At 39.7% G+C, this 20,723-nt stretch overlaps 1 protein-coding gene across 6 annotated transcripts in view; it reads right to left on the bottom strand.

The window, feature by feature from the left end:
- Window positions 1-1,188: 1,188 nt before the first annotated feature.
- Window positions 1,189-20,723, bottom strand: part of NFX1 (nuclear transcription factor, X-box binding 1) — a 75,224-nt gene continuing 55,689 nt past the window's right edge. For 4 of the 6 annotated variants that reach the window (XR_013927335.1, XR_013927336.1, XR_013927337.1 and 1 more), the window contains 2 exons: window positions 18,925-18,991; window positions 13,530-13,600 (listed from right to left, as the gene is read on the bottom strand). Coding sequence is in view for 1 of the 6 variants with exons in the window: in XM_080382121.1 (XP_080238247.1) it covers window positions 5,103-5,178; window positions 6,613-6,714; window positions 13,455-13,600; window positions 18,925-18,991 (391 nt within the window). In the remaining 5 variants the exon portion in view is untranslated. Of the gene's footprint in view, window positions 5,179-6,612; window positions 6,715-13,454; window positions 13,601-18,924; window positions 18,992-20,723 lie in introns of those variants that run through there. The other 2 variants (XM_080382121.1, XR_013927334.1) reach the window with 2 other exon arrangements.

The raw sequence follows: 20,723 nt of genomic DNA, 5'->3' as shown, positions 1-20,723 counted from the left end.
GTCCTTTGGCTGGAAGCCGAAAGGATCCACATGTTGCTACCTGCAACAGGGTCCTGTTAACACCAAAGGATTCCCAGGATCCTTCTGGGACCTGGCTTTTCCCAAGATAGCAGCATCATGGTCTCCTTCCCTCTGCTCAAAAAGCTGTGCTATGTCCTCCAAAAATCCTGAGATGGTAAAGTCTAAGAAACCTGGTCTAGAGCTCAGGAGTGTCCTAAACACAGCCTTTCTAAAGGACACCCCTTCAACATCTCTGGTATTCCAGTTCACGGTTAAAACTAACTGTATAAAAGTATGCACATCAACCATCTTATGGATTCAGCATCTTAGTAAAGGATGAGAACAGCACTTGTTAAGTAGCAAGGCTTCTGCTGGGAATTTAGCATCTACACAGCCTAAAATACTCGAAAACCAACATTAATTGAACAGTAGCATCTAAGCGTTTTTATTATTTTGAACATAATAGGGGACTGTTGTGACCATGTCATGACTTGAATGACTACTCCCAAACACGGACAAGGTAAGCGAACAGAAAGCAAAATTGTTTTGTCTCTTCTGCCACCATTTGCACACACTGGTAACAGTGATGTTCGGTCACCTTCTAGTCAACAATGGTCTGAAATGTAGTGCAAGTATTTTTTTAGGGCAGAGATTTCCAATGAAGTACTGTTCTGCAATCCTTATATAGCTGCAACATGCCACCTTCGTCCTCCAAAATATCCTGTACAGTCCAAACTTACTGGCAGTTGAGGCAGTAAGGCAAAAGGTTTTCAGCTGCCTTTCAAGAACTCTATCTCAGACCATTTATTGAATTTCTCTGAGCCATCTTGCACTCCACCTGAAACACCAGGTCAGGGCGCTGCCTTTCTCCGGCTGCTGTTCTTCAGTTCTGTGGCTTTTGCCAATGGAGACGCATTACTTGGCATTACAGAAGTTTCAGGAGGAAGTAGTTAAAGTAATTTCAATGATTTTCAGATTGTTTTCTTTTTGAGTCTCCCTGCCATCTACCAAACTGTGTTGGCAAAGTTTTCACCCCCACACGCCCCCAACACTGGTCATCCTGTATTTTTTAAATCTAATGTCCACAAGGACCTTTTAGTAACATTAATCCTCCCCCCCCACCCCACTCTTCTTCAGAGTCACCATTACAATTGAACAGTGGGCAAACAAAAATGAAGGGACGATGAGTTAAAATCATACGTTTTATTGCCAAGTAGCATTTAGGCTGACATAGTAAAGGGTTTTTCAGGTAACCACTATGTACATTTTCAGATATTCTCATAATTATCTCTTCTGTACTGCTGAATCCTGAGAAGGCAGCAGATACTCCTTACTCTCCCTTTCCTGGGGAGTCCCTCTTTACTTGCTTCGCTCTCCTTACATCGTTCACTTAAAATCTCTTCAAATCCACGAAATCACATCTCATATTTCAAAACTTGAGGAAAAGGACTCCCCAAACTTCCATTTAAATCTTTATTGTTTCTCTGTGGTATCTCAGTCTTCCAAATTTGGAATACCAAGACAAAGCTTGTAAACAATTCCAAAACACTGAACTTCCAACCGAGATTTATTTCAGATTTATAGAGAAAGTAATTTTATACCAGTAACTTGAAAAAAATCAAGTCAAATATAAAACTTTCACAAATAACTTAAGAATATGTCTTTTAGAACAATTTTACTTTGCTCATTTCATTATGCGGCCAATACTGTACAAAACTGCTACAGAAACAGTAGTATTGAAGTCTACTTATGCATCTTACACAATTTTAGGTTAAACCCAAGCACTGAATATTCAGAGCACTTATGTTAAACAATATAGATAGGCAATAGCACAGCCCAAATGCGAAAGTATCTGCCTATTTTATACACAATTTTAAAAGCACTTCATGAAGTTGCATGAATTCCAACTGACATCACAATTTATTTCAAAAGATGCTTATTGCAGAGTACTTTTTTCAAATAAATTTACAAGAAAATATTACTCTTCAGGCTGTGGAAAATGACTAGCATATCAAAGCTTAAGTCTTGGTTCCAGTGATGTCAACAGGACTTCTGTCACTGACTTCACTGATGCAAGGATTTCTTTTATCCACTCATTTTTCTGTTAGAAGGTGTAAAGGCCAGCTCAGATTTACAAAATAGCTATTTGAAAAATATTTCCATGAGGCACACGTGCAATATGAAGATGAGTTATCACGGATATCAAACCTACAGCCTTTAAGTACTATTCCATATGAAAGTCACAGATACACTGCAGCAAAAGCAAACCAGAACATAGAAGACAGCACCACTGTTAAACTTTGCTGAGTTCCTTCTTAAGGCTATGTAACTGTTCTGGGAAGACAGACATAAATCCTTTCTTTTTGGTATTTACTTCCCCAGGTAAATGTATGGTATCATGTTTTTAACTGAGCTATTAAAATGCATTTCAAAATAACTTCTTCTGTAGATGTGACTCGCTTCGTAACTACAGATACACCTTCAACAGCCACGATTTAGATGTGTAACACATCTATAAAAATGTTTTCACATTCATGTAGTTGAGAGGTTTAGTGATGAGAATTACGACTTCTCAGTATGAACAGAATCAGTAATAAACATTAATCTCATCTTGAGAAGCTGAAGATTACTTGGGTTTTCTTATTAAAAGCCACAGCAAAACACTTGACAGCAGAAGTCCATCTCACCAAGGTTCACACTTTATGTTAAAGCCATAATCTGACAAAAACTCCAAAGAGCAGAACTAAATATAATGCTATAAAACCTTTAAGTTTTAAATTTCAAATCAGATGCGCAAAAGTGCAGTTTTAGCTATATTAATGTGAAACTGCGTGAAAAGTTAATGGGCTTCAGCTTTATTTATTAGAATCATCAACTAAAGATCAACTAAATCACTCTGGTTGTCTGTAATGTTAAGTCTACCTATGGTATAGCAGCTGCATGTGCATCCAGCTTTATTCTCTCAGCTTGCTGGATGCATGTGCTAGCTTCTGCTGAGCCCCTGCCCCTGCAGTAGAACGACGAACGTTCTCCCTAACAGGTGCTATGAGCTTGAACCATACCGTGCTATATTAACATCCCTCTGAGGTTTGAAACCAGAATTAAGCCTTTGTCTGGCCACAGTGAGCTGATACCTGTCTGCGAGCACCGAGGAGGTACGCTCCTCACAATGAAGGGACTGAAGAACTACATTCCTGGGAAGACACCGAGTAACTTATTTCTTCAGCTGAACTTAGGAAAGCAGTACACACTGTAGAATCAAACATTAATTGGCTTAAGAAATTAAGGGCAATATAAGCTGTGTCAATTTAATTTATTTTTCATGTCCACAAAATATATAAAAAAGGTAAAACCAGCTTAAACCACTACATGAAAATTAAAAGCCTGAACGCTCTTGAGGGTTGAGAATCCTTCTGGCAGCTGTTTTACTTGAAGCATACGCATTTCAAATCCTTAGAAACATTTAAGAATGCATATTTTTTTAATGTGAAATAAGCTCCTACAAAAATCGGCAATAACAGCATGCATTTTAAATTTCAAAATATTATGGGGGACAGACGCTGTGAGTTTGCTGCTCATTCTATCATGTTCCACAAGCTGTTCAAGATCAATTACGTAGCCACAGAATGCTTCACCGTTAAGGCTCAGGGTCACGTGATAACTGTAAGCGAATCTAAGCATGAATAACTGCCTTCCGTTTTCTTGGCAACAAACCTCATGCTACACCATAATGAGCTGGCTGAAAAATAAATGAAAAAATGACAAGTCTTTTGCTAGATCTGCTTCTTCACCATGCTAAGCCCCTGTTAGGAGCAGGCTCCGATGCTGCCTAGGGGACTCATCTATAGTGCTACATGCAGCCAGCCACAAGGAACACTAGAACAGTGCACCAGAGTTACTGAAGTTACCAGTGCAGAGAACCTCCTCAAGTGAGCAGGTATTACTCAAACTCAGAGCTGTGCCACCCCTTCTGATCAGACCTCCCAGAGATATAGTCACCCACCTTAACTCATTGTCTGGAAACAACTCACCCTCTACGAGACCACTTTGGTGTCCTTCACCGTTTAAACCATCATCCCATTTTCTTCATGGCGTTTCCCATAAAACAAAGATCTTCCATTGCCAAACAGTTTAGACAGATGGTCTTATAAATTTTACAAATTTTGTTCCAAATTCGTAACATACTTAAAGCAAACTTCACAGATTCACCTTAAGCTTGCACAGTACAGAAAAAGATAACCCCCCAATAAAACCATGCAAAAAAACCCCAGACCATCAAGCTAACATCTAAATACAAAGTAAACCAAATAGAACACCAAAATAATATATAAAGTCTGATTTTGTTCAAGGTCTGGTATTAATTTTTTTTTTTTTTGGGGGGGGGCGTGGTAGTGGTTGTTTTGGGGGTGGGTGTTTGGGATTTTTAGTTTCGGGGTTTTATTTGTTTTATGTTTGGTTTGGTTTTTTCAAATCAAATTTGAGAGAAAGCAAAGTCAGTCTTAATTCTCTACCTTACCCAAATCCTGTTTTTTCATAGACCAAAGGAAGTCTCTGCTCAAAGTGGGCATACAGTGTGTATATTCATATTCAGACTAAATATTATATTTCCTTCCATGCAGAAGAGAAACTCAAATTCCCAAATTCACCACTTTAACACAAAAGTGAATTAATAAAATATGAAAACACTTTAATATAATCCCTAGTATTTTTTAACACAGATTATTTCTGGTCCATTTTAACTTGTGTGAGATATGTCAAAATAAATCTTGGAGATTTACTGTTGTTCTTACTACCCCCAAAAATATATTTTTGTTCTCTTACTCTGAAGGCATCAATGGAATCTACATCATTCTAACAGCACATTAGATAGAGAATTGCACCAAACCCAGGTCTGAAAAGTTACACTATTGTTAGGTATTATGCAGTTATGTAAACTGTAAAAATGCGTAACTTTTTAAAGTACCACAATCAATGTAACTTTAGATGTTAAATCATGAATATACCAAACAACTGATCATTTAACAGATAACCAAAAAGCGCCTCACACAATAACTTAGTATCTTCACCTCTAAGCTTCTGTATTAAATTTCATTTCAATCACTTCAGTCCTGGACATCAAAGTAATCAATTACCGGCTCTTCTTTTAATGGTTTGGATAAACCACTGTTTCCACTACTCCTGAAATTATAAGAATATTAGATGTTACTTACTGGCATGAAAACAAGATACAAAGTAAACTGAAATAAAAAACTCCCATAATGTCTCAGTGTGCATATACACATTGCACTAGTGAATTACATGCATTTCCAAATTATGTTTTAATGGAAATATCTTCTGCTCCAGAAAGCGTTTGTTAACTGATTTTTGGAAACCCCCCCCCAATTTTATTAAATCAACATACATCAGTGTGTAGCTGGATTGATATAATTTGTTTGGGGGTTTTACCAGAAAATACCATTTACTGGTATTACAAAAACTATACTGTTCTGAAGACTAAATGTTCAACATGCCTTTTAAAAAAAGCAAAAGAAATACTGTTGAAGTGAGCTGATGATCAAATCTGCTTGCTTTTAAAAGCAAGAGTAACAAAAATATATGGTAATACCAAATCTAAACACTGTAAAGATTTTTTTCATAAGACAAAATGAGAATTTGTAGAATTAAGCACATCTAAAAGATATTTCATGCCTAGTAATTAAAAATAAATGGCTAAAGCCGCCCCCCCCCCTTTTTTTTTTTTATTATTTTGGCCACATAACACCTGTTCATTAGGGTCACTGAAGACAGGAATCCAACTGAATTAAGTGGAAACAAAGAGTAACAGCCTTCTTCAAATTCACATTGAGTTACACTGTAAGCAGTCATTTTAGACCTGTGTTTCGCTCTAGATGCTTAGTTCTGAAACAGTTTAAATCAGAACAGCCTACTTTGTATTCCAGCAGGACCTTAAACACCCCATAGCTACTGCAGTTGTTACTGCTAAATTAAGCTATCCCTTCCTGCAAATGGTACTTCACAGAACATGATTTGAAATGCTAATTTGCAAATAACTTGAGGAAAAAAGTTCTGAAAGGTAAACCTGAACAAAGAATAAGCCATCCATTAAAGAATAATCGTACCTATGACACGACTACAGGTACCTGAAGCTGGAGGCCATACAAAGTACAGACTATTCTATTAGACTGTTCACCAAGAAGCCTTATGTATCCCCAACTTCAGTAGGCTTCACTATCTGAGAAAAACGGTAGTTCACATTTTGGCCAACTGTGTAGTCATATTTACACAAGAAAAATACATTTGCTACCTGTCCAAATAAATAATTCTATGCCAGTAAGACGCTGTTCTTTTACACAGAAGAGTTAAACTTTATTAAAAAATAAACCCTCTGTAATATTTGTTATGTAACTACTCCTACACCCCATAACCAATCCTACATTTTCTTAGCACTTTGTTTCAGGTTTACTTCCGTGGAAAGAAAATCTTAGTGCAGGCTGTAAGCTCCAATGCTGTGTGTGGGGAAAGAAAGAAACAGGGTGTGTAAAGCTGAAGCTCAGGAACACGCTCAACTCTGCACGAAACTGAAGAATAATGTTTTAAAAACAAATTCCTTACTTATCTGTTTGTTTGTAATGAGGAATAGGAGGCGGAGGCCTGCTCTGCATTTCTTTATCTAGCACAGAAGTTAAGGTATTGCTTGGACAAAATGATTTCCCTCTAGAGAAATAAAAGAAAGATTATTTTATTCAATAGGAAATTATATTCATTAAGAAGTCAGGGCAAAAAAGTTGCATTTTTAAGTAGCAGATCTGGTGTCAGAGTTTATACTTGTATACTTAAATCATCTATTCAAATACTTAATTTTCCAGTCATGAAGACCAATAGTGTGCAAAGTCCATCTTCATTACCAAGAACAAGATATCCAGTATCCTATATGTCTCTTGATCACTGTCTATAGAAGATGCAGAAGCAGCTTACAAGACGTGTCACTGTCCCGACCCCCTCCTTTCTGCATGTGAAGTGCACAACTCCTTTCTACTACAAAGTACACAACGTGATCAACTGCTGAAAGACCAAAAATGCAATACTTGCATTCTAGGGCAACATGTATCTGTTCTTCTACATAACAGACAGAAGACTGGAAGCAGCAACTTAACAGTTTAACCCAGCATCACGTAAATACAATTCACTGCATCTTCACCATGTGTTATCTAACGTTTTGAAATCCTGTTCTTCAACTCTGTCAGTAAGTCATGTTAAACCTGTTTATCACTGCACTCAAAGTAGCCCTGCTAAGCAGCGCTCTGCCAGGAATAATACAGCAACACTGCCTCTTCCTTGTCAGCTAGCCCAGGTGAACAAGAGCAGGAAAAAAAACATGCATTAGGGAAAAAAAGAACAAACAACAAAATCAGCTGTTCCTGCCCTCCACGCTAGTTGCTATTATATGGCCACAACCACACAGTGAAGCACCCTACTTGTGCTTGTCCCACCTGCGATACAAGGGGCCACCCTGTGGCTGTGGCGCAGGACAATGTTTCCTCCAGTATAGGAGGACAGTGTACTTTGTTATCTATATTTATATGCTTTAGGCATATATTGGCTGTGAAGTTCAGTGCGGCAGTCCATGCCCCAAGGCTGCACTGGCTGGAGAAAGAGGAAGGATATTAAAAAAATACCCAGAAAAAAACCCTAGAAAGATTGTTCCAAAAAGGCATCTACTTTAAAAATTCCAAATAATTACCAAACACACTGTATCTCTAATAGGCTGTGGAAAAATCTTTAAAATTTCCTATAAATTCATGAACCACTTAGAAGAGTAAGCTTGCTTTATTTCAGCTTCTAGTCACCACTATGATTCAACTGCAAGACTAAAAAACCTTCCACAATTAGCCTCTTTTCCATTCAGAGTTTCTTTTTCATCTTTTCTTGGGGGAAATAAGCTGAATAAATTAAAATTCTTAAACCTTGACAAGGTCAGTTTCCAACCCTTCTTGTACCTTCCTCTAAACACATGCTGCTAACATTTGAAGACCTAACTACTTCTGGTACACTAAACTGGATTGTTTTCCTATTTCTACCTGAATGTTTTATATTGGACAGCAGGAAAAATTTGTTCACCGAAAGGGTTGTCAAGCATTGGAACAGACTACCCAGGGAAGTGGCCAAGTCACCATCCTTGGAAGTGTTTAAAAGATGTGTAGACAAGGCACTTAGGGATGTGATTTAGCGGTGGAATTGGTAGTGTTAGGTCAGTCGCTGGACTCGTGATCTTAAGGATCTTTCCCCAACCTAAGTGATTCTATGATTCTATGTCAATCACTAATTAATGTTTCCTCCTTGTTTATTTTATTAATGAATTTTAAAAATAAACTCCTTCCAGAGCAGTCCTCTACACCACAAGATTCTCTGCATTTACTAATAAAATTAAATTCCTACTTTCAAGCTCGTCTTGTTCCTTTCAAAATTACATTTCAAATAGCAATAAATTCTGCAAAACAATTGCTTGTACATGTGTTGAGTTCCATGCTTTGTCACATAGGTGTTAATTAATTTTTTCCCCATCTCCCTTCAGAGCTCTAAGCAGTTGAAATCTCACATCAGTACACAAACACTAGCTCTGCTTCAGAGCTTAAAAAAATTAAGTAATTATCTTATTCCCAACATATTTGTATCGTGTCTTGTTTCCATCGGTTCTGAAAATAGAATGCCCAATTCCTGTGATACTGTAGCAAGACAGATAAACTCCACAACATTCTCAAGGTAAGTTGGAAGTTCGCTAAACTATGGCAGGCTGGTCCCTGACCCCATTTCAGTATTGTTTTAAACCGAGTACTGACAGTCTTTTCAAATGAACTGCAAAACCCTGCAAACACAGGTCATCAGTTCAAAGTGTCCTCACCTCCCCTGCACCGAAAATGTTCACTATTCGGAAAAAAACCCCCACAACCCCACTTGCCACTGACCATAATTTTTTCAGGATTATATTATGTTCACATGTCCATTCCAACAGCAAGTATACTAATGTCCCATCAGTTGAGAACAACTAACTTTCCCTTCTTGTACTAAATGGGTAAAAACTCCTCCTCTCCTTTAGCTCCAAGCCTGGCACAAAAAGCCAAATGCTCCCATATCATCTCAGTTACCTCTCAACTGTAGAGTTCTACCTGAAAAGACTAAAAGAGGACAAAAGTAGATGGGAGAATATTTTGTTGTCTTCTTCCATTGTTAAAAATGGTGGGGTGCAAATACATGGAAACCCAACTGACTGGAAGTAAATAGGCAAAAAAAAAAAAAGTAGAAAGGCCTTCACCAAGTAAAGTGAAGTATCTCACTTAATTCAAAAAATGTCAGGCTAAATCCTGCTTGTAAGCTCTACTCTTAAGTTAAATGCTCCCAGGATGTAGAGGGTTAATATATCAAGCCTTTAAAAATAAGAAGGGATCAAAGCCTTGTGGACAGTTAAGAGGAAATTCCCTTTGGTTACATCAAGGCCTAGTCCTGTGCTTTGACAAGATTTAGTGTCCCTCCAAGAAGACCCTCACAACCCAAACCCAGAAGAGAGATACAGCAGACTATCCAGCCATGAAACCACAGATGCTTTAGAGACAAAAGTCTAAGAACTCCCACTCAAGCAAAATGTACACCACTTCCTGGGTGCCTTGGCGACACACAGGACAACACTAGATTGACTCCAATCTCCCCAGAAATTCTCTGAATATTTCTAATCATTGGTTTAAAAAAAAAACAAACACCACCACCAAAAAAAAACAAAACCCCAAAAGAAATGAAACAGCCGATCATATTCAGCTGATCTGAAAGAAAATCAAACAACTGAATTCAACTAAATAGATGTAAAATGGAAAAAACTCCTTGACTAATTCATTGCCTGAAAGAAGGAAGTAAGCAGATCCTCCCTTCCTGCTAACATAAATCACTGTTATCTATCATCGGTTGTAACAGAACTGTGGAGATGGAATCAAAGGACTCTGCAAGTACTTTGGACATTTTGATAGGAAAGTTGCCATTCTGTTAATGTATTCTCAAAGTAAGGAAAAAAGACAACTGCCTGCCCCAAGCAACAGAAATATGACAATTTTTCAGCAGCACTCCAGGGAAAAGTGAGGAAAGCATAACTACCTACCTGCTGACTATAAAGCACTGGTAGTGACATCAGGATAGCCCACTGTATACAACTGACCTGTGAAATCAGGACTCAAATTTTTCTTCTTCAAGACTGGAAATTCAATTTTCCGCCCTCCAGGATGTATCAACATTGATCCATTTTGGTATGAGCTACTACAAAATTCTTTGCCCACTAACCTATCCAGAACTGCCTCCATGTAGCTTTGCAATAATGATCCATCAGCTTCCAAACAGAGCAGTTTTTGTGAGAAGTGTCTCCAAAAGCTGATACAGTTTGGGTGGAATAATGAAGCAAGTGGCTGTCAGTCACCTGATGGTTTAGACTTCACATATTCTATGTCATAAGCTGTCGAGAGGCAACACACACTATTCTGAGGGCAAACAATGTCATGATTGAAGGAAAAATTGAAAGAGATGTAGCTCTTTTCTGGAGCAGTAATGCTGCTAAAACCATTTTGGCTGCTGACCTGTAGCATTATTTATGCTTAAATTGCTCAAAAAGCCTCAGAGGTTACAGGTGTTGAGATGCAGTCATTGGAAAAGGCCTTTGTGATTGCAAAGGGGGCGGGGAGAGAAGTTAGCTTTTTCCTTGAGGCAGAGGAGAAAATTCCTAGAGTGTAGAGCAGAATGAAAGTCCTTAAAGTAATAAAATACCTTCAGGAAGTCATCAGAACTTCTGTCACATTGGAAGTGAAGTTATTCCAGACACCAGAAAGGCTGCAGAGACAGTTAACTTATCAACTGAAATAAACTTGTACCTGGAGAGAAAGCACTGAAATGTGCCCAGAAAAACTTAAAGAAGCCAAAGAATAATTCTGTTTCCTCACAACATAAATTTCCTTGCAACTCTGCCACTGGGATGTACAGGTTTTGTCTTCTGTGATGCAACTGCCATGACCCAATAAGGGTGTTCCGTGTAGTTATAGGGGGGTTAATTTCTTTATGTCTTTGTTCCTGCTGGTCTTGCATAGCCTGCAGCTGGGTTACCACTTGTGAAATGTTTCCACACTGACCTCACTGAAAGGAAACAATATCCTGGGTGAAGAACAGAGAACACTTCAAGTGTGGCAGGATGTGGCTTTCTCAGTGAGAACAATGTGCAGGGACCTCATCACCTTCCTGAAAAGTCCTCTTTGTCATGAGGGGAGACTGACCCTATTGTTTTTCCTGCAAAGTACAGGAAAAAGGATGGGTCTTACAGGGATGACTGTTCTCAAAAACACTTTCAGGATGTCTCAAGTTCATACAAGCTGCTTAAACAGCAGTCACTATATAACAAGCAGATACCCCTTAACAAGCTCTGGCATCCAGAGTTATTTGTAGGAGGAAGAAATTCTTATGAGTAAAAGACTTCAGGAAAACACTGACAGGTACAGTGAAGCACATGCTTCAACTTGGAGGAGAAAGCCCTCCCCTTCTCACCACACAGTCTGGACATAACCTTTGAGTCTGGATCAGAAGGAAGCTGGTATCGCAACTGCTCAAAAGATAGCAACTGCAAAGACCAACAGGGAATCACAGATAAGGGCACTTGCAAGGATTCGCTCAGGGTCTTCAAACAACACCAGAACTGTAATTCAGATCAACCTTGACAGTCAGTACTGGCAACACTCTCTACGTGGCCAGACAGCGGCAGTGCTGTACATGCAGCGAATGTGACCAGCTCTTACTGATGTGGTGGAATGATGATGGGCACAGGGACTGAGGGCAAAGCAGATATGTGGTGTTTGCTCCTAGGTATCTGGAAGAGGAAGAAGTCTGGTTGGAGAAAGCTTTCTTAGCACCAAGGAGACTTTCTCACTCCTCTGACCTACCTCTATGGCAGTGTTACCATTTCAATGACAATGTGGAGCGTGAAGAGGAAGAACAGTCTCTTTGCCTGGCATCATTCTAAATTATCTAGACTCAGATGAAACAAAATGAATCAAAACATGGAATTTCTGGTGACTACTAGCCCATGGACTTGAAGAGCTGTTGTGAAATACTCAAAAATATCATCCTGAAACTTGAGCTATCCCTTTTCTGAGGCTTAAATGTTTTTTATGTCTTGAAGAAGTGGCAAATAAGACAATAAAAAGCAGCTTTGGATGAATCCACTGAAATAAGAAACATTGCTATGCAGCTGAAGAGTATCCTTAGTAGACCATTCAGTGTCTGTAAGAGTGGCAAAGTTGAAATGGCAACGTATTCATTCTGCATGGTACGCCATTCCCCAAACACCACAAGGGAAGGAGCAAGTATGCAATCTCTTCTCAGACAACAGAGGAACGCCTCCCATTCTCAAGTTGTAGGATACGTCTTTGTTTTTAAAGCTTAGTCACCTGTCCTGCTCCTTGCTCACACACTTTTCATTAATTTCTCATTCCCCTATATGATCTCTTTTCTTTCCTTTTCTAGAAACAAAAAGAGTATCTTTAATTGTTTCATGAAAACAGAAAGGGATATCAAAGCAGTGTTCCAACTCGCCTGGAAAAAAATTCCAGATTGTGGCTAAGCTACCAACCCATGAACAGGCTCAGGAGCAGCCCATGGCACCACAGCACAGATGGTGACAGGGGTTTTTATAACTACTGTCAATATCTACAGTTAAAAACAACTTGTTGTCAAAGAACTATAATTTGACAATGCTAAATTAAATATACTGCTCAGTGAGCAGCAGAATCAAGGAAGCCTTGATATCAGGTTTGGGAAACCTTCCCATACTATGTCTCCAGTGCAATCACCTTGCTTTTCCCCCAGCGACATTCCCTTCATTTCCTTCTCTAATGTGAGCTGCCTTATATGGGTCTTCCCCAAATATTTCCAATCTTGCTTAGAAATCTCTTCAATTTGCAGTAATTCCAGCTCCCTCTTTATCCACTAAAGAGGGAGTATAATCTATGACAGGTTCAAATAGGTGGGAGAACAAGTTCCAATACCAATTTTTTTCAAAAGAAGGTGCAAATTAGTTACAACTTCTCAGCCCAGCAATTAGTTTTCATAAAATTTTATGACACTATCTTTGATACCTCTCAAATTTAGCTGATGACAAAAAAGACAAAAAGTTACTGCTAAGATGAATGGAAAAGAGCCTTGCAAAATCTTTCTTAGCTTTTTTATTTCTAATTGGGATTTCTTCTCTGAAGGTTTGCTCGAATAGTGGAAATAGAAGTCTATGAAATTATCAATTTAAAAACTACTTTAGAAAAAATTTCTACTGAAAGTTACTGCATGTTTCAAATCACATTGTAAATAAACTCATTTAAGTGATAAAAAAATCCAGTTATTTAAACTACAGTTAACAGATCTGAAAACAGTAATGAGTTACGTACTTCACTGCAGTGATAACAACATTACGCTTTGGTTCGTTGTCATAGCTCACACTTTCAATGCCATAAACCTGAGCTAATTCATGGATGATTCTGCGGTGATCTCTGTTCATTGGTGGGTAACAATGGCTCTTCTTTGTATGCTTGCCCTGAATTCAAGAGAAAAAGTAAAAAAAAAAAAAAAAAAAAGAAAAAAAAAAAAAAAAAGAAAAAAGGTAAAGTTTTCCTTCAAGGGGGGTAACAGGGAAAGAAGAAAAAAAAAAGCGCTTCTACCTCTAAAATTTTGCTACTATGACAAAATTAGAATCATAGATTGCTAATACCTCAGCATTAACAGGAAAGTCATCTTAAGATGTCCATTTATTTCCCAAAAATTAAGATGTATTGTCTATGGTTTCCATCACCTCAAAGTAAACACACACATATATTTTTTAAGTTTGAAATACACATCCTGAATACATCCATTCTACTCACATCCCAAAGAAACACTATAAAATTATTTTTTTCTGATTTTTTTTCCAGAAATGATCCATCAGATCTGATTTTATTTTTCAGGCTGGCTTTCCAATGCATATACTGTAGATAACTACAAGGATGCCTGATTTGCTTCTACCAAAGAAGCTGTTTATCTGCAAATCTACCATGTAATGGCATTAATAGACTTTTTAAGTAAAAACAAAACTGTAGTTATAATTTCAGTTAAAGACTGGTAATGCTTGATTTGACACTGGCTACTATATAAATAGTAAAAGAACAAACAAAAAAGCAGGGCCCTGTAAGCCCTGTTGTAATGGGCTGGGTGACTTTGTAACAGCAAATGCAGATGGAGGATGAGACACTCCGTGCTTTAGTCTGCCTCAAGCACTCAAACTCCTTCAGTTTTTGCCTTTGTTGTCACCAAAGTCTTCTAGGTCTTTGGGTCTACAGACAGGGTTCAAGGGGAAAAACCCCCACCAGCAGTAGAATGAGTTTGAGTCAGGGTTTTCTACAGAAACCCCAACCTATACAAGTTCCTGGGACTGCAGGCAGTGTATTTAAGAGTGCTGAGACCAGGATGATGTCCCAGTCTCTGTCATCTCTGAAAGACTGCAGAGAATGGTATAGGAACCCAATAACTAGAGAAAGGTAATTGCTGCAACTATTTTTGAAACAAAAATAAAACCCCAAAAAAGCCCCAATCCACCCAAGAACTACATATAGGCTGATCAGCTACACTTCAAAGCCCAGGGAAAAAATCAATCCTTTCAGAAGCCATTTTTAGGTACATGAAGTAGAAGCCCACTAGGAGTAGTCGACGTGGATTTACAGAAGGTCAGTCACCTAAATAAATGTGAAGACCACCACAAAGAGGTACATTACAGATACCTGTAATTAGGGGGTTAATGTCTGTCTCCTCTTAGATTGTAAAATAGCTCAGTTAACAAATAGTAACTGGATCGGAAACTGTGATCATTCATTTCCATAAGTCTTCAGGGTAATCACATGCTGTCAGGATGTAAACTTTATTTGGTAATAAACAACAATAAGCCTCCCACCTATGACAACACTACCAGCACATAAAACTCCACAAATTCTGTACCTATTTACGATGACTAGTAATGCCTGCTCTAAAAAAAGTGGTGCTAGTTCAGTGCTCAGAAAAACATCAGAATTTCTGTCTGTATGCAGAGCTAGGTGATATAAATGTTTCCGGTCTTGTCTGCTTACATATATCAACGATGACAACTCTGCTATGCTAGATGAGTATGTAGCGATGAGTCTAGGGGAACAGATGTTCATGAGGTAAACAAAGTCATATACTGACACAGCTGAAGCACATCAATGTTAAAAATTGTAAGTATCAAACCCCTTTTTGTTACCCATTTATTCAGTTAAGCTGAAGCTGGTATCTCCAAAGGCACAGTGCAAAAAGTAAAAAGGTCAAAGAGAAACATGTAAGCCCAAGGAACAGTAATCAGTATGAAAGACACAGTACTGATACAGGCAGTTACCTGAATGCTTGGTAGAGTAGCATGCAAAATGCTTTTAATACAATTAAGTAAAGCTCTACATCTAGAAAAGAAAACAAGCCACATCTTTAGTCAGAAAGGATTTAGGAGTCATGAAAAACAAACAACTGAACACAGCCTCAAGCGAAAGGAGGACTCGGAGACCATAGCAGAAGAAAAACTAAAAACAGTCTCCTTGCATAATGCCACATCAAACATATTAATCCAGTCTTTGGCTACATAAAAAGTGGGAGCTGACTTGGTCAGGCTGGACACAGGCCTGAAAGAGCAACATTGGTAACAACAGGTAGAGACATGCCTGAGACAACATAGATACCTGTAGATTGCAAGATGAACGATGACTCTTATGAGAGAGAAAATAAAGCCTCTGAGACTTCCAGACATAAAAATAAAAGGTATGCAAGAGAAAGAACTGAGCAGAAAACCATGTTAACTTTACAGTGCAAGGGACATGTTCCCTTTTACACCATACATGCCACCATTTTAAAGGAAAAGAAAGAACAGAGCATGGCCTCCACACATGCTGTCACTTCTATCTTCAAGATGGGCAAGGACACATGGAGCTACAGGTTGGTCAGCCTCACCTCAGTCCCTGGGGGAGTGATGGGGCAGCTCACCCTGGAACACACTTCCCGATACAGGAAGGACAAGAAACTCCTCAGGAGGACAGCATGGCTTCACCAACTTGATAGGCTTCTGTGATGAGGTGTCACACCTGGTAGATGAGGGGAGAGCAGTGGCTAGGGTCTGCTGGACCTTCAGTAAGGGCTGGGACGCTGTCTCCCACTTGCCTCAGGCCCCCGAGCTATTGCTGCAGGGGCTGGATGAGCAGACAGTGAGGCGGATTGAAAACTGCCTCAATGGCCGGGACCGAAGGGTGCTGACGAGTGGCGCAGAGTCTGGCTAGAGGCCGGTAACTAGCAGTGTACCCTGGCGGGGGAGGAGGAGGGCTGTACACTGCAACCAGCCAGGTTTAACACCTCCATTAGCGATCTGCACAACGGGACAGAATGCACCCGCAGCGAGTTTGCCCATGATGAAGTTGGGAGGAGTGGCTGGTGGGCCAGAGGGGCACGTTGCCACCCAGCGTGAGCTTGACAGGCTGGAGAAATGGGCTGACAGAAACCTGGGGAGGTTCAGCGCGGAGAAGTGCAAAGTCCCGCCCCCGGTGAGGAACAACCCCACGCACCAGTGTGTGCTGGGGGCCACCCAGCTGGGAAGCAGTGTGGCAGAAAAGGACCTGGGGGTCCTGGTGGACACCAGGTTGAACATGAGCCAGCGACGCGCACTTGCAGCAGAGGAGCCTACCAGTATCCCTGGAGTCCTGTGTCCGGGTCTGGGCTCCCCAGTAGAAGAGAGAAATGAGCGTACTGGGGTGAGTCCAGTGAAGGGCCACAAAGATGACAAAGGGACTGGAGCGTGTCTCCGTTGAGGAAAGGCTGAGAGTGCTGGGACTGTTCAGGCTGGAGAAGAGAAGGCTCAGGGCTGATGCTGCCCATGGCTAGGAACAGCTGAAGGGAGGGTGCAAAGGGGACGGAGCCAGGCTGTGTTCAGTGGCGCCCAGTGCCAGGACCAGAGGCAGCGGGAACACACAGGAGGTTCCCTCTGAACATCAGGAAACGCTCCCTTTGCTGCAAGGGAGACCGAGCGCTGGCACAGGTTGCCCAAGGAGATTGTGGAGTCTCCACCCTCGGAGACAACTCAGAAACTGTCCAGGCATGGTCCAGGGCAACTGGCTCTAGATGGCCCTGCCTGAGCAGCGTGGGTTGGACAAGATGACTTCCAGAGGTCCCTTCCGACCTCAGCCGTTCTGTGATGCTACCGTTATTTTGTACATCTTTGAGGTGAATTTAAGCGTGAGGTCACAGAGTTTGGTAATAGAGCTGAGCTTCTTCAGAAGCAGAATTGTATTGAATCATTGATAAAAATGAATGTTAATCTACAGTTACTGTAAAATAATTTAGGTCAAAAATTATCTCTCAGGTCCTTTGGTCCAGTCAGGGTGCTGAGCAACCTACTTTTGATGCTGGCTCCGAATGCCAGTCTCGTTGAGTTTTGGGTATTTACAAGGATGGCAAATCCCCAACTCTGAGCTTACAAGCAGTGTGGTAACTTGAGACAAATGTGCATCGTCCCCTGTGAAGAAGGTTTTAGGTATGAAATCGCTCCTGCAGACAAACTTTGAAAGAAGTACTCAAAACATAGACTGTTCCAGATGTAAGGGTGCTCATTATAATTAAAAGATCACATGCTCTCTAAGGGTGAAATATGACAGACACAGCTGTTGTTTGTATTTATATTTTTCCACCTCTGAGCATTGGAGATGCTGCTGAGCTCTCTGGTTCTCTTGTTCTGCCATTTTTGGTATCACTAATTCATTGTATATTGCAGATTCAAGACGTGTGATTGCCCTTCCCCCCCCCCCCCCCCCGTTTATCTTGGTTTGATATGCAGTTATATATATAGAAATATGTATTTGTGTACACCTGTGTATAATAAAGGCAGTATATAATGGTACATGTAAAATAGGATAACCAGTGGCAACACAACATTGGGCAAATTATTTTTAGTTGTTAACAGATGCACAGAAGAGTTATCAGGTGTCTGAGGTTGGAGGGGCCTGAACATAATTCGACACAGATGGCCCCCTTTTAGACTGTCATTCCAACGTGGAAAACAATGGGCAAAGAACATTAGACAGGTGGACAAGCACAAAGATTAAGTAAGAAACATCATACATAAAAAGGAAGGAATAAGTTAGGTAACTGTCCTCCGAGGTTACAGAGAAGGAAATTAACCCTTTCTACAGAAGATTAACTACTTCTTGAGCTAAGAGCAACTGAGGACAGTATGGTTTACACTGTCCTTTAAACCACGTATACTGGGTCAGGCACAGCGCAAGCCAGGAGTATGCTAACATGACAGGCCTTAAGGTGGAATTCTGCTTTCATTGAAACATCTATGATTGTGTCTGTGGGATCAACCTCTCTAGGTGTACTGGAGCCTGCCAAACACCTGTGGCTGAATCAGAGTCTTGTTACAGGAGGACAACTACCTCACACACTGGCAAATGCAGGAAGGTATCCACAAATTTGTGAGCAAGTTCCACTACAAGGATCAGAAGAACCTAGGCTTTCCTCTTCAAAGGCTGCACCATTAAATCTTTGACGATTAACACTTTATTAATGGAGATCTAAAAATTAATGATAATCCATTGATGCATTAAAGCCTAGCACTGGTTGAATCTTTAAACAAAGCCTGGCTGTCACCAAAGTGATCCTGAACTGCTATGTCTCCTAAAATTTTTCTTCTGTTTATAATTAAATTGTGCACTCTATTGGAGCCCAAACAAATCTAGTATCAACTCATAACTCTTGGTATTAATAAAGTTTAGTAACAAACTCCCCCCAAGCTAAACAAAACTGTTTCTTATAAGAAGTCATACAGAATATCTGAATACTGACCTTATTCACAGCTTCCACAAGCATTCTCATTTCCTTCTCAATGTCACTGACGAATTTTAAATCCTTCCTGCAAGAACAGCATTCTAGGTAAATGAGGCAAGAAAGCGTACAAAGACGGAATATCTTTTGTAACATTATTTTCAACAAGAACAAAATTAAAGAATTCAATTGATGGAGGAAGCAAGAGTGAGAGTACATTTTGGTTCATATACTGCATCATTCACATTTCAAAAGTGTTAGTATATCATTGCTTTTATAAAAAGAATGTATTACTTTTCCTTCAAACCTTAAAATTTTATGCTAGGTTCCATGATACAACTCTACTGTCTGACAACACAATTCTACATTTTCAAATGGATAACATAGATTTTGAAGTTGCCATTTCAGTCTTTTTAAGTTACTGACTGGTGTTCAACTTGTCTAGCATAACAAATTGGTAAGAACAAAAGCAGCAGCATAAGGCTACTTTGTAAGCAAACAAAATGTTCTTATATGAGATATTGAGGATTTTCTTAAACTTTTTTTTTTAGCTTGCTCAATCACAGTAGGTCAAGTCTTTCACCCAAGAGTGAGCTCTGCACCCTGTTCTTAAATAAGCAAGTAAACTAACTTCAAAAGTAAGGGTGTTATTTGTTAGAGCACCATCCCCAGGGGGAAAAAAAAGGCCATCTGAAGATTCCATATCTCAAAGCTGGTTAGTAGTAAATAATCTTATTTCTTCAACAACAGGCGCCGTTCCATACCAACACAACACCAATTTGTAAATAATGTCAGAATTTCATCAGTCAAGAGGGGCTCGTGAAGCAGGCACTACCATCTTTGGTAGATGCCCTACCACAGTTCTGGATGCTAAAGTAAATGTATCATCAAAAAACCAAGTGGTCTCAAACACACATGCCAAATGGCAACACTGAGTACATTAGCTACCAACATCACTCGCTCACTGGTACGATGAACACAGCCCATCACTGGAAAACATTCAAGGTTTTCTAACAGTGGACGGATGCTGCATGCAGTTATTGGAACTCCTGGATCTTCAGTGGAGAACAGTATTACACCAGGAAAATTGCACCTGGACTTCCAGAGTTAATAATAAAGAGGACTCCAGACACCAAGGCTATAAAATACAGTCAGCCACACAGGGTGAAGCTTTAGAAAGAACATTACAGCAATAATCTCAGGTTCAAAAGAAAAAAGAAAAAAAAACAAACAAAAAAACCCCAACCAAAACCACTAATCCCTTCAGGATGACCTTAACTTCAGATTATCAAAAAGCAAATGCTTTTTGTGTAACACCAGCCACGAACAGCCAAATTTCAAGGTGAAATTATCACAGGAGGTAGGAAAAAAATAGAACCAACAAACCAATGAGAAGGTCCACAAGCACCTGATGTGTAATTTTTAAAAACCTACTGAGGAACTAGCTCACAAACTAGGAAATGCATTTTAAAAAATTAACTCTTCAGGAGCCTCTAAAAACAGAGTTATCAACTGGAAGCCATCAGTGAAATCAACCAGGTGGGAGTTCTTTCAGAAACACCTGGAATGTCTCTCAGCATCAAGACTTAAGTACTCAAATAGGAAGACAAAGCAGAAAGGATACTATGCTGGGGACACGGCCAGGGTGGTGGTGACAGCAGAAATCAGTTTTTTGATTGAGAGAATGTTACTGCCCTGTACAAAAAGGTGAGATGGACTGCAGCAGATGAGCTGTACAGAAACTAATTCATGGGCAACATCTAACATCCCTACTTGCAATCATTCTCTAAAGAGCAGAAGCAGGACCTTACTCCTTTTTG

Source organism: Falco punctatus, assembly GCF_963210335.1.
Source record: "Falco punctatus genome assembly, chromosome: 4".
Taxonomy (NCBI): Eukaryota; Metazoa; Chordata; class Aves; order Falconiformes; family Falconidae; genus Falco; species Falco punctatus.
Note: the sequence above shows the minus strand (reverse complement) of the source record. Positions and strands in the feature narration are given on the sequence as shown.